Genomic DNA, 12,624 nt, shown 5'->3' with positions numbered 1-12,624 from the left:
AGGTACAACAGAATCCAAATAACACCTTAGGTAACTCAGTTTAAACACTGTATAAGGTCAAACACTTCTCACAGATGCTGAAGTCACAGTTGGTCACTGAGAAAACAACACAGATGGGTAAAGACTCATTAAAAATCAGGTGTCTGATTATACAGCTACTGAGCTCTGCTGCCTTCAGTGAGAGAATTGGTAAGGAAAGACTGAACTTAATTCAAAATCTTTTCAGTCCATGAACTGACCACAAGCAAGTGGCATTTGAGTTATGCACATCCAGCAGGCTGACAATTAACCTCTGGCCATAATGTGATGCCCAACACTCCTGAGTGTTCATACAGGCTGCTGGTCAAGAAAGGAATGTTTAATTGGAAGGAGACTCCTTTCACTCTCAGCACTCCCCATGGAATTTGATTAAATCATATTCTAAACCCTTCTTTTAAGCACATTTATGAGGTATAATGCAGACTAAAAATAATGAACACTACCAATTATTATACCAATATATATATATACACCAATAATCAACACTACCAATTCTATTTAAAAACAAGTGCAAGAAAAAAAAGTGTTTTGAAAGGCTACATGATTTAAAAAGTTTTAACTCAGAGGTCTCCTTTTGAGCTCCAACAGGCCCAAATAAAACCACGTATTAGGAATTCTCCTGCAAGAACCATTTCAATGGAAGAGGTAAAGCAAAATAAAATAGCTATTAAAAAAATAATTTAGTACTTTCTGCATTGCCACAATTGAGTCAGTCAAACAACTCCCAGGGGTTTCTAACCCAGACACAGGAATTTGGTCTGGGCTGAAACCTGATCTCACACCATGCCCAAGAACTCAGTGTCTTGTCAAGTCATCTGGAAACACCACTCCATGTCAGACCCTGCTCAAGGCACGGCCTGGGCTGCACAGAGCAGCTCTGCACATCCTCCACACCAACCCTGGGGCACGTCCAGAACTTCAGAGCTGTCCTGCTCAGGACCACAGGACCACTAAAGGCTTGGAGAGAAATGCAGAGGGCAGAGAGGACAGCAGTGACTCCTGAAAACCAAAAGCAAAGCCACGTGCACACTCCAACCCTGTTCTTCCCACAAGTGGTTGTTCACCCCAGCTCCCACCTGAACACAGTGGACACCAGGCCTGGGCTCTCCTGACTCCCACTGCCAGGAAACCAAGCAGGAACACGGGCACAAAGTGCTGGGCAAATTCAGCACCTGAAGCCTGAACTCTTTTTTAAATCAGTTTAAACTTGCTCAAGCTGATAACTGGACTTCCCACCACGAACAACTCTGTGCTTTCAGCTCTCACTTCAAAGTGACTTCATCCTCCATCTCTAAACGTTTTTTTGCCCGTGAAACCAGCCCCTTTCTCCCACAGCACACCCTGCAGAGCACAGGCCTCCCTCCCCACACAGCCCTGGTGAACTCTGCCAGCCAACTCCTGCACGGTGCTCACCTGTAGTAGCTGAGCACGTCCCGATCCTCCTTCTGCCCTTCCTTGGCATCCTGGGCCAGCTCTCGGATGCTCTTGCTGCGGATCTCCTTGTTGCTGTCTCTCCAGAACAACCACACCTCTTCCTCGTCTTCTCCAACGTCCAGGGCGTTCTCCCCACTTGACACCTCTTCGAATTCAAAGCGGGAGAGGACCAGCCTGCAGGAGGAGGGGGGTCACATCCCACACTGCCAGCACCCAGGCACCCCTCTGCAACACTTCAGACACCTGCTAAAATGCACTGGGGAGCTACAGGGAACTGATTTTATGATCTCACCTGCATTCAAAAACAGATTTTATTCCTCAACTCTGCCAAGTAAAAGCAGAGCAGTAAAAGCGGATTAAAAGCAGTTACTCCTTCAGCAGTAGCACTTTACTACATAAAATCATTGGGGCTTATTATTAAGAGTTTTAGGTTAGAGTGAATTTAGATTATAAACATTCCATTCGGTCTTGAAAAGACGAACATTTCAGCTCCTTTCATTTGAAGAAACTAAAGAAACAAGGAAGTTAAAGGCACATATAAATGACTTTTCAAAACACCTTTGCAGACGTGGTTCAAAGATCATTCAATAGGCCAGGAAAAGATCTGGCAAAGAAAAATATCTTTAAAAAAATTATTAGTCCTGTATCCTGTAAATGCCAATTGGGTTAAAACTTTTTTCTGGCTTATGTGATGGAATAACCAGAAATAAAACACCTGTTGATACCAAAATGGCTTTTGGGGCTTTTAGTTTTTCAGCAAAGAAAAAAATTGCACATCTGAAAAAACCCAAATTAAATATACAAGGATAAGTATGAGTAAGTGATGTAGCAACACTGAGTGCTGGTGGAAATAAATACAGCCTTTATGATTTCATGAAGAGAATCAGATGTGCAAGAATACTCTCACTCATCTGTGTTTTAAATACTACCTGGCTTCCCTTTCACAGCATTTTGATAATGGTTATTCTCTAGTGTATATATTGAATAAAGACATCTTTATCAAAGACAAGCAGGACCTGGTGCCTGCTCTGAGGCCTCAGCAGTGGCAGGGCAGTGCTGAGAGCTGGGGACCAAGATCCAAAGCTCAGAGGGAGGAAAGGGTGGCAGGGATGGATCAGGGTCTGCCCCACTGCCAGCTGAGCTCCCTCCCGAGCTGATGGAGGCCAGGCTGGAGCCCAGAGCAGGATCAGGCCCATGGGAGCCTGCAGCCCTCCTGCACAGCCTGTCTCCTTTGGATCAACCATGAGACAGCTCCAAGATTTCTGCCTGCAGGGCTGAGAACACCCCTGACAGACGTTTGCTGTCGTCAGTCCTCGGCTCCCCTGGGTTTGAAGAGGACCCCGCACACAATTCCCTGCTTCCTCTAGACGTGCCAGCAGAGTGCTCAGCTTTGAAGCACCTTCCTTCTGTTTCACACCAGGAAAACCAGCTCTGCAGGCATTAACTTACTTGGTTTCAATGAGAATGTCTGCATTGGCTGGATTCAGCACAGCTTTACAAATCAGCTCCTGTGTCACCGGAATAGACTTGTTCATGGAAACGCACAGATCAGAGAGGTAATCCAAAAACCTGGTGGGAAACACGAGCCAAAGGGGTATCAATCACTGGGGAGATCTAGACTGAAGCAATCTCCATTTCAGGAAGGAAACAGTCAGAACTCCATTTGAACAGCGCAGAGCAGGAGTGCTGCCCGAGGGGGGAAGGAACGGAGTGTCAAAACAGAAGGAACTAGCTGTGCTTCCTTCTGAGCAAGCTGGCAGGTACAGACTTTTCTCAGAAGGAAAAGGGTAATTACATACTCAAAAAGTGCAGCTCTCACCTGGGCTCCCTATTTTTCCTCACGAGACTCACGAAGGTGTCAATCTCAGCAGCTGTGATGTGCTTCTCCAGGAGCTTGCGGTTGTTGTGGAGCAGGGCTGTGATGGTGTCCTCGGCCAACACGTCGTAGCCAATCTGCTTCTGCATGAAGCCAAACTGCTTGGCAATGTACTCCTGCAAAACACAGAGGGAAGGAGGAGGGGGTTGTAACCAACCCCTTCAGAATTTAAAACAATAAGAGAAAACAGTAGGATGTTCATCAATACCAACATCCCAGGGAGCAAATGGTTTAGATCCAAGTTGTTTTTTTGAAAGAAAGCAAATGACAGACAAATTTAACACCTCCCTCCCGGGCTAGACACCAGCAAAGCAGTTATCCTTATCTGAGAGGAGTTTGTTTTTAATACATGGCAACAAAACTGAGCAGCCTTGATTCACAGGACAACTTTCAACGGAGCCTGTAGTAAGCAAGAGCGAAGAAAGTCTTGTAATTCACCTGGATGTGACAACTAGAAACCTAAAAATTCTGTTGTTTTCTTAAATCCCACTGGGAACCAGTGCTAATTACATTATAGTCTCTGAGAGAGAGATGAATAAATCCAGGCAGGATAAAACTGAGCCATCCCAAAACCTCTTGCTGAGTGTAGAACCAAGCACAGCAGAGCAGGGTTTAATTAACGGGATACAGCCTTTTTTTTATGGAACACATGAACAATGCTGGTGCCATCGAGCATGAGAGACATGTTTCCAACCTGATTCTTCCTGTAGTCCTGCTGGGAGTGCCTGAGCACCCTGTAGCAGAGCCTGCAGATGTGCCTGAAGGGCGCATGGCGTTGGTCCCCCAGCTCCTCCAGCCGCAGCATCGGCCCGTCCCCGCTGTCCGTGAACGGCGCCTGCAGCAGCTTGAAAATCTGGACAGTCATCAAAAACAAAGACACAGTCCCATGAGGAGCTGCCTTACCTGGGTAAAAACAGTGCAAAAGCAGTGTCTTTAAATTTCTAAAGGTACATGAGAAATCCACCGCAGTCCCCAAGCTCCTGGGCCATGGAGAAGCCTGGACAGAAGATGTTGGTCACCTTCATTCAACACTATATACTCTAATTTTTCCTTCTGGCAACAGTGGGCCTATGATCCCACTCCCCAGAGCCTGTTGAAAGCTGGCAACTCAAAGGACCTTTTAGTCCCAATAAATTGGGACCAAAATTTCATAGAACCACAAAGTGGTTTGGGTTGGAAGGGTCCTTAAAGCTCATCTTGTTCCACCCCCTGCCATGGGCAGGGACACCTTCCACCAGCCCAGGTTGCTCCAAGCCCCCTCCAACCTGGTCAGGTTCTCTATTAACAGGTTCCCTTTTCCAAAAACCCTTCTTGTAGGCAGAGTTCAGAGACAGCCCACCTGCTTCAGAATATTCTGTTCTCTCATCAGCTTTTGCCGTTCTCTATTAGGCTTAGAAAACACCACTTCAAGGACGTCTTGTCCAGAATTAGTTCCACCAGTAACAAAGTAGACCAAATCCTCCAGCAGTTTGGTAACAGATCTACAGAAAAGCCAGAAGCTGTTAACACGAGACTGCAAATTCTCTGTGTTAAAAGAACAATGCCAGGGCAAGTTTACACAGCTTTCTAAATGCTAAGTGAAAAATGAGCATCAATTAGAGACTGGATGAAGCTCAGAGGTTTGTACAGAACTTAAAATTAGGAACTAATGCTCCCCCATTGCTACAGCCTCAGGGTCCAACAGCTAAACAAGAGCAGCAGTAAGACAACAATATCACTTCAGGGCAACTCTACTCTTGCCAAGTTCTATTTGGCAGCTCTTTCAATTGTCAGAAACAATAAATCAGGTGATAATCTCTGCCAAGGCCAAGTGAAAGGCCTTGGCTATGGAAGCACACGGGTCCTGGTCTGACACAGCCACCTCTGTGCTCTTTTTGTGTGGCCACATTTTCACGGACACAGTCAGGGGATTTGCAACAAGTCATATGTTCAGTCTTCACAAGATGGATTAGGAATTCCCACACTCAATTTGCAAAGGTATGCTGGGGATTAGTCCCCCATGCTCACAACATCTCATGCTCTCACTTCACAGAGGACAGGGAGGGCTGGACAGACCAGGCCTGAGAAACTCCACTGTCCACACGACAACAATGAAACCACCAATTTTTTTAAATCTCATCAAGGAGGAAATCAAATCCCTCTTCTATTGCATACACAGATAGAATTTTCAAAGGAACAGTTACTGAGTAAAGGAAGCAAACTATGTGAACCCAATTCTGCTTTCCTTACCTTCTTTCATTCTGGGTTATTGTTCCCTTTTCCAACTTGCCAGCAATGGAACCTAAAACCTTACTTGCATCATTTGCAAAATCCAAGTCCCGAACCTCTGCAGGTGACACTGGTACTATAGCAAAAGCTTCTTTGTCCTCCTTCACTGGAGAGGTACCAATCTGAAACCCAGACAAGGGTTATCATCAAACCCCAGGGCAGGAACAAAGCTGTGGTTCACACACCCGGTGATAACGAAGCAGGAAGAAAGCCCCACCCTGCTCACACAGCATGAGACTACTGCTGAAGCCAAACTTTGAGAACACTACCCCTCTGTGCAAGCTCAAAGCTGCTCCTCAACCCAGAGAAACAGCAGGTGAGATGGCAAAACTTTGTTGTAAACAGTGGTAAAAACATCCTCCTGACGATGACTGTTGTGCAGCGGACACTGAACAGCAAAACTTGTAAACTACCACAAAACTGAGCCTTTAAGAGCAAGTGTTTTGCATGGGCACTGGTCATTACTGTTACATGCTTGGTGTGTGACAGACCCAGCAGTCCCAGGGGCTGGAACTCCTGCCAACATCACCTTTGTGGAAACACAGGAATCAAGGGATGTGCTTACAGAAAGTAACAGAACTTACTTTAAGCATCACGGGTTTCTCCTCTTCTTTATCAATAGGGATATTGGTGCTGTGAACCCAGGTGTTGGTGCAAAGGTGCCTGAGCCTGACATAGGAGTTCCTGAAAGAAAGCCAAGAGTTCCAGAGCGTGAGTCAGCTCCCCAGCCAGGGAATCTTCACATTGTTCAGATTGCGAGATGTTGGCAGGAACAAGTGGAAAAGGAGAGTCATCCCCATCCATGCTGCACACCACAACAGGAATAACATTCTTCTTGCCTCAGTTCATTCTATAAATTCACCTCAGGAAGTCTTCTGTAGTGAAACAGATTCTGCTTTAAAACAGAACCGCATCCACATTGTGGTGCTGTAACTCAGCTGCTGCACAGTAACAAATTAAACCTCTTCCCATCCTCACATTTCCACTGAGAGGGTGTATCTGAGCTGCCAGCTTCCTCCCTCACCTCTGGAGCTTTCAGCCCAGAACTCCCTGGTATCTTTATTTTGGAGTATCTGATTTAGAGAGTTGCTACAGTAGATGGAACAAATTTGCTGTGCTTTCTCAGTGGGAACAGACAGCAAAGGGACATCATGCAGATCGTGTGTCTTTGAAGGGTTCAGCATCTTAAAAGTAGGAAGATGCACCATATGAACAGTAAAGAACACGTAAACAACAGAAAATGAAGTGCTAAATACTTGATATTACATCTTAACTAGCTTAATACAGCCAGGTCACAGGAATGGCTTGATAGGACCCCCAGGGCTTTTAGTCCCAGGTCATTCCCTGACAAGGAAGTCACTTAGGAAGTCACTTAATCTCAATTTTCCCATCTATAAAATGATGTTCTCATCCTAACTCATTTGTAAAGTACTCATAACTCAATTCCAAAGCAATAAAGTGAAGCTTCAGGCATTTTTTTAAAGCATTTTTACAACGACCCGAGGAAGAACTTAATTGGGAAGGACGAAAGCAAACAGCGCGAGGCAGCTGTGACTCCACAGAAGCCCCCGAGCTGCCAAGCCCCCCATACCTGGGCACGAGGCTGTCTCCCCCGCGCAGGGTGGTGGGGTCCAGCTCGAAGATGGAGGAGATGTCGTTGCCCTCGGGCACGGACACCAGGGAATAGGCCATCTTCTCCTGGGCGCGAGGGCCCCGCCGCGCCGCGTCCTGCTCGGGGTCCAGCTGGGAACGACACCCCCCACCCCGGTCAGGCCCGGCCCACAGGACCACTGCCCAGCCCCAAACACCCTGGGACTGCAGACGTGGCTCTGCACCACCAGGATGAGCTGCAGGACACCACCAGGATGAGCTGCAGGACACCACCAGGATGAGCTGCAGGACACCACCAGGATGAGCTGCAGGACACGGGGCAAACGGGCTGCTGCTCCCGCCGAGCGCTCTCTGCTTCCCCCATTCAACTGGGGAGGGTTTCTGGCTCACAACCACAGCAAACTGGGGAGGATTTCTGGCTCACAACCACAGCAAACTGGGGAGGATTTCTGGCTCACAACCACAGTGAACTGGGGAGGATTTCTGCCTCACAACCACAGCAAACCCCACACCACGGATGTTATACCTTACAGACAGTGCCAGAAGAGACAAGAGCCCCCAGCCACTCGCCCCACACACACTGGGAACTCTGACTCTGGTTTTCAGGTGACCCACATCTGCTGAGATCCCCACCCCTGACACCACCAGCTCCTCACACAGATTGCAATTATCCCTCTAACAAAGTAATTAGTGAGCTGCAAATATAAAAAAATCATACACACAACACACCAACAGTCTTGCTGGGAAATAACCACCTTCAGCAGCAAAAATGGGACTGGCTTCTATCAATCCCAGGCAAGAGAAACAAAGAGCTAATCAAGGGGTTGGATGTCTTGCTGTTCACACTACGGCCTGTGGTGCTCCCAAGCACATGTTACAAAGGCCATGGCACCAAAGGGATCTTTATTCCCAAGGTGCTGGCAAATCACCCTTCAACAAAATAAAAATACTGACATCAACTGGACAAATCCCTGGCTTTTCAGATGAAAGGACACGAGGGCAGGAAAAAATGAAGACGGACTGAGAAAAAGGAACAACAACTTTCTCCAAGACCTTCCCCAGGGCACTCCCAGCCATCACTAGTCCATCACTGTCTGGCACACAGGAGCCAGCTGTCCACGTACAACCACCTCCACCCTGGATGCAATTTTCAAGGTGATTTATCAGTTTCTCTGGGATGGTGGCACCAGTGGAGGGAGGCACCCAAAGCAGTCAGCACTCAGTCTCCTGTCTTTCACAGTCCTGGTGGAAGGAACTGCAATCCTTAAACATATGGGAAAGGTATCCAGCGTTGCTTGTGCCTCAGGGTACTCTGAAGTTCACATATTTGCAGTCAATGAACTTGGCTGCAAAGCAGCGACATTTCAAGTCTGATTCTGCACATGGGAACAGGCAGCTATCTGTATGGAACAGAAATACACTTTGGGAGTGTGCCTTCGAGGGAAGAAGCAACTCCAGGAGTCCATCTGGAGGCTTCGCACCGGGAGAAATTCGCTCGCTTGGAACGAATTCTCCGAAATTTCAGCTGTCTCCTCATCCCCACAGCAAGGGGATGGAGCACAGCAAGGAGCACAGCTGCTCTGCTTTCAGTCTGCACTCCAGGATACAACTGGTCACTTGGTGAAACTGTGGCACAGCTGAACAGTGAACCAGAAAGTAGGAAATGGGGCAATTTAGGGAGCAGTGAAACTTCAACCCCCAGGCTGTGACAACAGCAGCCCCCTTTGCTGCTCAGAGGCAGAACTGGCACCTCACCCGTGCCCATTTAAACCCCTTCTGGTACAGCTCCCTGGGGGATAAGGAGAAAACAATAAGACACAGAGCTGTGCACAGGAACCCTGCAGACAGCTCACATTTGGAGCAAGCTGGAGTTTGGATAAACTTGGATAAAGCAGCCTACACCCTCCTGTCAGTAGTGAATGTTAGAGGATGTCATGTCAGAACTGAATTATGTGCTCCTGATCCTGTTCTTTCTGGTCTATTTTTGCCACCTAGTGGTAAAAGAGACAGAGCAGGGAAAAACCAGGAGAGCTCTGAGAGCATTGATGTTATCACTGCACATCCCAGGAGGAGGGATGTCTACCTGAAAGACATCAACACTGATTAACTTCCAGAAGTTGAGCCAACAAAACAGCTCAATACTGGATCTCACTCCCACCCCTCCCAAACAAAAGCTATGGGTGGGTTTTTGTTCATATTTTTAGCATGTTTACTGCAGCTGAGCAGCCAAATGCCACTAATCAGGATAACAGCTTAATATCTGGGGGCAAGGGAAGCGTTTTAGCGGCCAGGCTCTAATGACAAATCCTTTTAGGAGGAAAAATCCAGCCTGCAGGATTTCAAAGCATCACATTCATCTCAAAGAGGGGAGGAGCAGCTCTTTGTCATCTCCAAATGGAGCAAATCTTCCATAATACAGGATAAGTGACCAAGAAAGCTGCATAAGCCTACGATCAAATCCAACTAAATAAACATAATCCACAATGGAAAGTGCTGTTCCAGTTTTCTCTGTTTTCAATGCTGGTTCCCTTTGACACCAAAGAGAAGCTTCTGTCAATACAAAGCATCACACACTCCATCTTTGACACAACAACATTTACTGACACCACCACAGACTTGCTTTCACAGGAAAATCAGAGGAATGGCACTCAAATCACCCTCATTCCTGCTCTCTAGACCCGTTATCCTGTTTTCCTGTGACAAGTACAACGAGAGGGGATTTGTTTCTTAAACAAGGAGGTCAGACAAGTGACAGGCACAGCACCGTGGGACATCCCCTCAGGGACACTTCCCACCTGGTGTCAGCTGGAGCAACTTGCTCTTCAGACCCACTCAAGACAGTGCTTCAAGGAAACAAAGGTTTAAGAAACAGAAGACAGAAAAAAAGAGATGCCACAAAGGGGGGAGGCGAGGGGGGGGTTCAGGTAATGTGTGAATTCAGCTCCAAGTGCACTGCTCTTCTCTAAAGCCTAACCCAGTTCATATCCACTCCTCTGGACAGGCCTTAAGAGCCTTCAGAGCATCCTCAGGTTTTCAGTTTCTTCACTATCAAGCCTGGCCCAGCTCTGCACTGCCCAGGTAAACCCTGGGCCTGTGCCAAGCCCTCCTCAACCAGGGGCAAGATCATACTCTTGCCTATACTTACTGAGGATTGACACTCCAGGTCATCTTCCTCATAGTCAGGGTTTACCTGATGAAACAGAACCACAGGCACGTCAAAACTCCAGCACAGGTGGAAGTGGGAAACAACCTCAGCACCAGCTAAACTCGTGTTGTTAAAAATCCCTGAGCTGCCACAGCTCCACCAGGCATGCAGGACACACTGCCCAAACCCAGCACGGCTCATCAGGCACTCTCTGCCCAAAAATTCAGAATTAAATAGTCTGCAAACACGCAGAGAGATTTAGTCGTTCAGGATAATCACTAGTGGAGCAAGAGTAGAAAGTTAACAAGTTTATGTTTGGGTTTTTTTTAAATTCCAAGTGGAATTTCCAACTAGAAATTAAGTGGCTGGGCAGAAATCTTTTAGAACAAACACTATTCTAACCAGGGATCAGGAGAGCCATTTCCTCTGGTATATTCTTGCATGATGCAAGACCATGTTTTTGGTTTGGCTGATTAGAAACCCCAAGATTTACTGGAAAAGCTCTACACTGGATCACTACTGCAAAGGATTTGCAAGTGTGCATGTGACAAAATGCTGCTGGTTTTCCAATCTGCTTATCAGATGAATATAAAATGGGATATTTTCTTTATCTGCAGTTCTTTCACACTGGTGTGAAGTCTGGCTGTATTTTCATTTTATACTCAGTTCTAGAATTCCACTCAAAAATCAGTGATTCAGGAGAAATTATCAACAGTTGAATTCATTTTCCCCCAAAGGCTCTCAGCCATTTACCATTTATTCATCTGTTAATAAAGTCATCTTGATTCCACTGCCCACATGACAGGATACTATTTAGTGCCTATTCTCTGCAGGAGAAGTTACTGCCTCTAGAATTCATACAGGAGGTAAAATCAGCTCCAGACTACCCCAGACCATGGCATTCTTTGAAGTGTCTTTCACCTCATTTTCAACCTTTAGCATCTACTCTGGCCTTGACCCGAACGACCCCAACGCCGCTGTCCCGCTCCCCTCCCCGTGTCTGCTTTAGGGCAGGAAATGACAGGTTTGCAGAAGGTGTCAGAGGCAGGAAAGGCTGTGTGAGGGAGGGCAGGGCCCCTCTGTCCCCCATACCTCTGCTGCCAGGTAGTGCCCGGTCGCCAGGTGCTTGAACCTGAAGAGGCTGTTCCAGTATCCGGCGCCGCCGCGGCAGGGATCGTGCTGCACCACCTGCCAGGGGGAAACCACGGTCAGGGCAGGGCACAGAGCCCTCCAACAGCACCCACCTCACTGCAGCTGAGAGCAAACAGAGCTCCAGGACAGGCAGACCCACCATTCCCCCCTGAAGAGCAGCCCATGCCTGAGCTGGCTGCCGTGAGTTCAGTCTGTCCATCACAGCAGGAAGGTTACGGTGCAGGCTGGCAGAGAAGGAATTCAAGAAGGTGCTTTACATCTATATGTGGTGCCAGGTCTTTAAACACTTCCTAAAGCAATGCAACAAACTCTTTACTCTTTTTTGTCTAACTGATTTTTGACCATCTCTAAGTGGGTGAGGGAAGACACGGGGAAATATTTCCAATGCAACGGTGCTGAACAAAAGAACAGAGCCTCCATCACCTGATGGTCTGGTACCTCGTATCAGCTGCCTGTGGATACATCTGCTTCCTTAGGGAGGACCCATCACAGCCCAGCTGTGCCTGGCAGAGCAGGGCTACCTCACCTGTGCCCACATTTGCCACCAGGTGACTGCACACCCTGCACAGCCACCACAGACTGATGTGCTGCACCATGTCCAAGTGATGTGCATTAGAGTCAGGCTTTCATTTCAAATACAGGAGAAGCTGAATGTCACAGCAGATACTTCTGGAAGGAGAATATAAACACCACCTACCCGCCATTACAATTAATTTTTTGATTCTTACATGCAGCTCACATTTAACATCATAAACCAACTCTAATAATACCAATAGATTGAGGATATTTTAAGAAGCCAGAGCTGGCCAAGGTGTTAGTCACTCTGTTTAAAAGCCAAGTAGAGGGAAAAAAAAGCCAGTTCAGACAGACCAGCAAAGGGTTGCAGCCTCCTATCAAATGAGGATATGCATAATCACATTATTCCACACCAAAAATAGAGCGTTCAGTACACTCAGCAGGACAGTGGAAATTATAAGCTGGTGTTAAACTTCAGTGACTGGTAAGAAAATGACTTCATAGATGCTTCTCTGTCCCCCTTTTCTGAATTGTCAAGCACCTGAGCTTGAGAGCTCTGTGCTGCACCATCAGAGAGCAGAAC

General features: G+C 47.2%; 1 protein-coding gene across 13 annotated transcripts in view; it reads right to left on the bottom strand.

The window, feature by feature from the left end:
* Positions 1-12,624, bottom strand: part of ITPR1 (inositol 1,4,5-trisphosphate receptor type 1) — a 162,903-nt gene that overhangs the window by 95,511 nt on the left and 54,768 nt on the right. For 9 of the 13 annotated variants that reach the window (XM_027702638.1, XM_027702635.1, XM_027702636.1 and 6 more), the window contains 10 exons: positions 11,466-11,561; positions 10,374-10,418; positions 7,209-7,360; positions 6,202-6,301; positions 5,579-5,739; positions 4,689-4,830; positions 4,044-4,202; positions 3,293-3,465; positions 2,923-3,042; positions 1,453-1,647 (listed from right to left, as the gene is read on the bottom strand). In XM_027702638.1, the coding sequence (XP_027558439.1) occupies positions 1,453-1,647; positions 2,923-3,042; positions 3,293-3,465; positions 4,044-4,202; positions 4,689-4,830; positions 5,579-5,739; positions 6,202-6,301; positions 7,209-7,360; positions 10,374-10,418; positions 11,466-11,561 (1,343 nt within the window). The remainder of the gene's footprint in view (positions 1-1,452; positions 1,648-2,922; positions 3,043-3,292; positions 3,466-4,043; positions 4,203-4,688; positions 4,831-5,578; positions 5,740-6,201; positions 6,302-7,208; positions 7,361-10,373; positions 10,419-11,465; positions 11,562-12,624) is intronic. The other 4 variants (XM_027702647.1, XM_027702648.1, XM_027702639.1 and 1 more) reach the window with 1 other exon arrangement.

The sequence above is a fragment of the Neopelma chrysocephalum genome, unplaced genomic scaffold (genome assembly GCF_003984885.1).
Source record: "Neopelma chrysocephalum unplaced genomic scaffold, ASM398488v2 Primary Assembly neopelma1_189, whole genome shotgun sequence".
NCBI classification, from domain to species: domain Eukaryota; kingdom Metazoa; phylum Chordata; class Aves; order Passeriformes; family Pipridae; genus Neopelma; species Neopelma chrysocephalum.
This window is presented reverse-complemented; position numbering and strand designations above follow the sequence as displayed.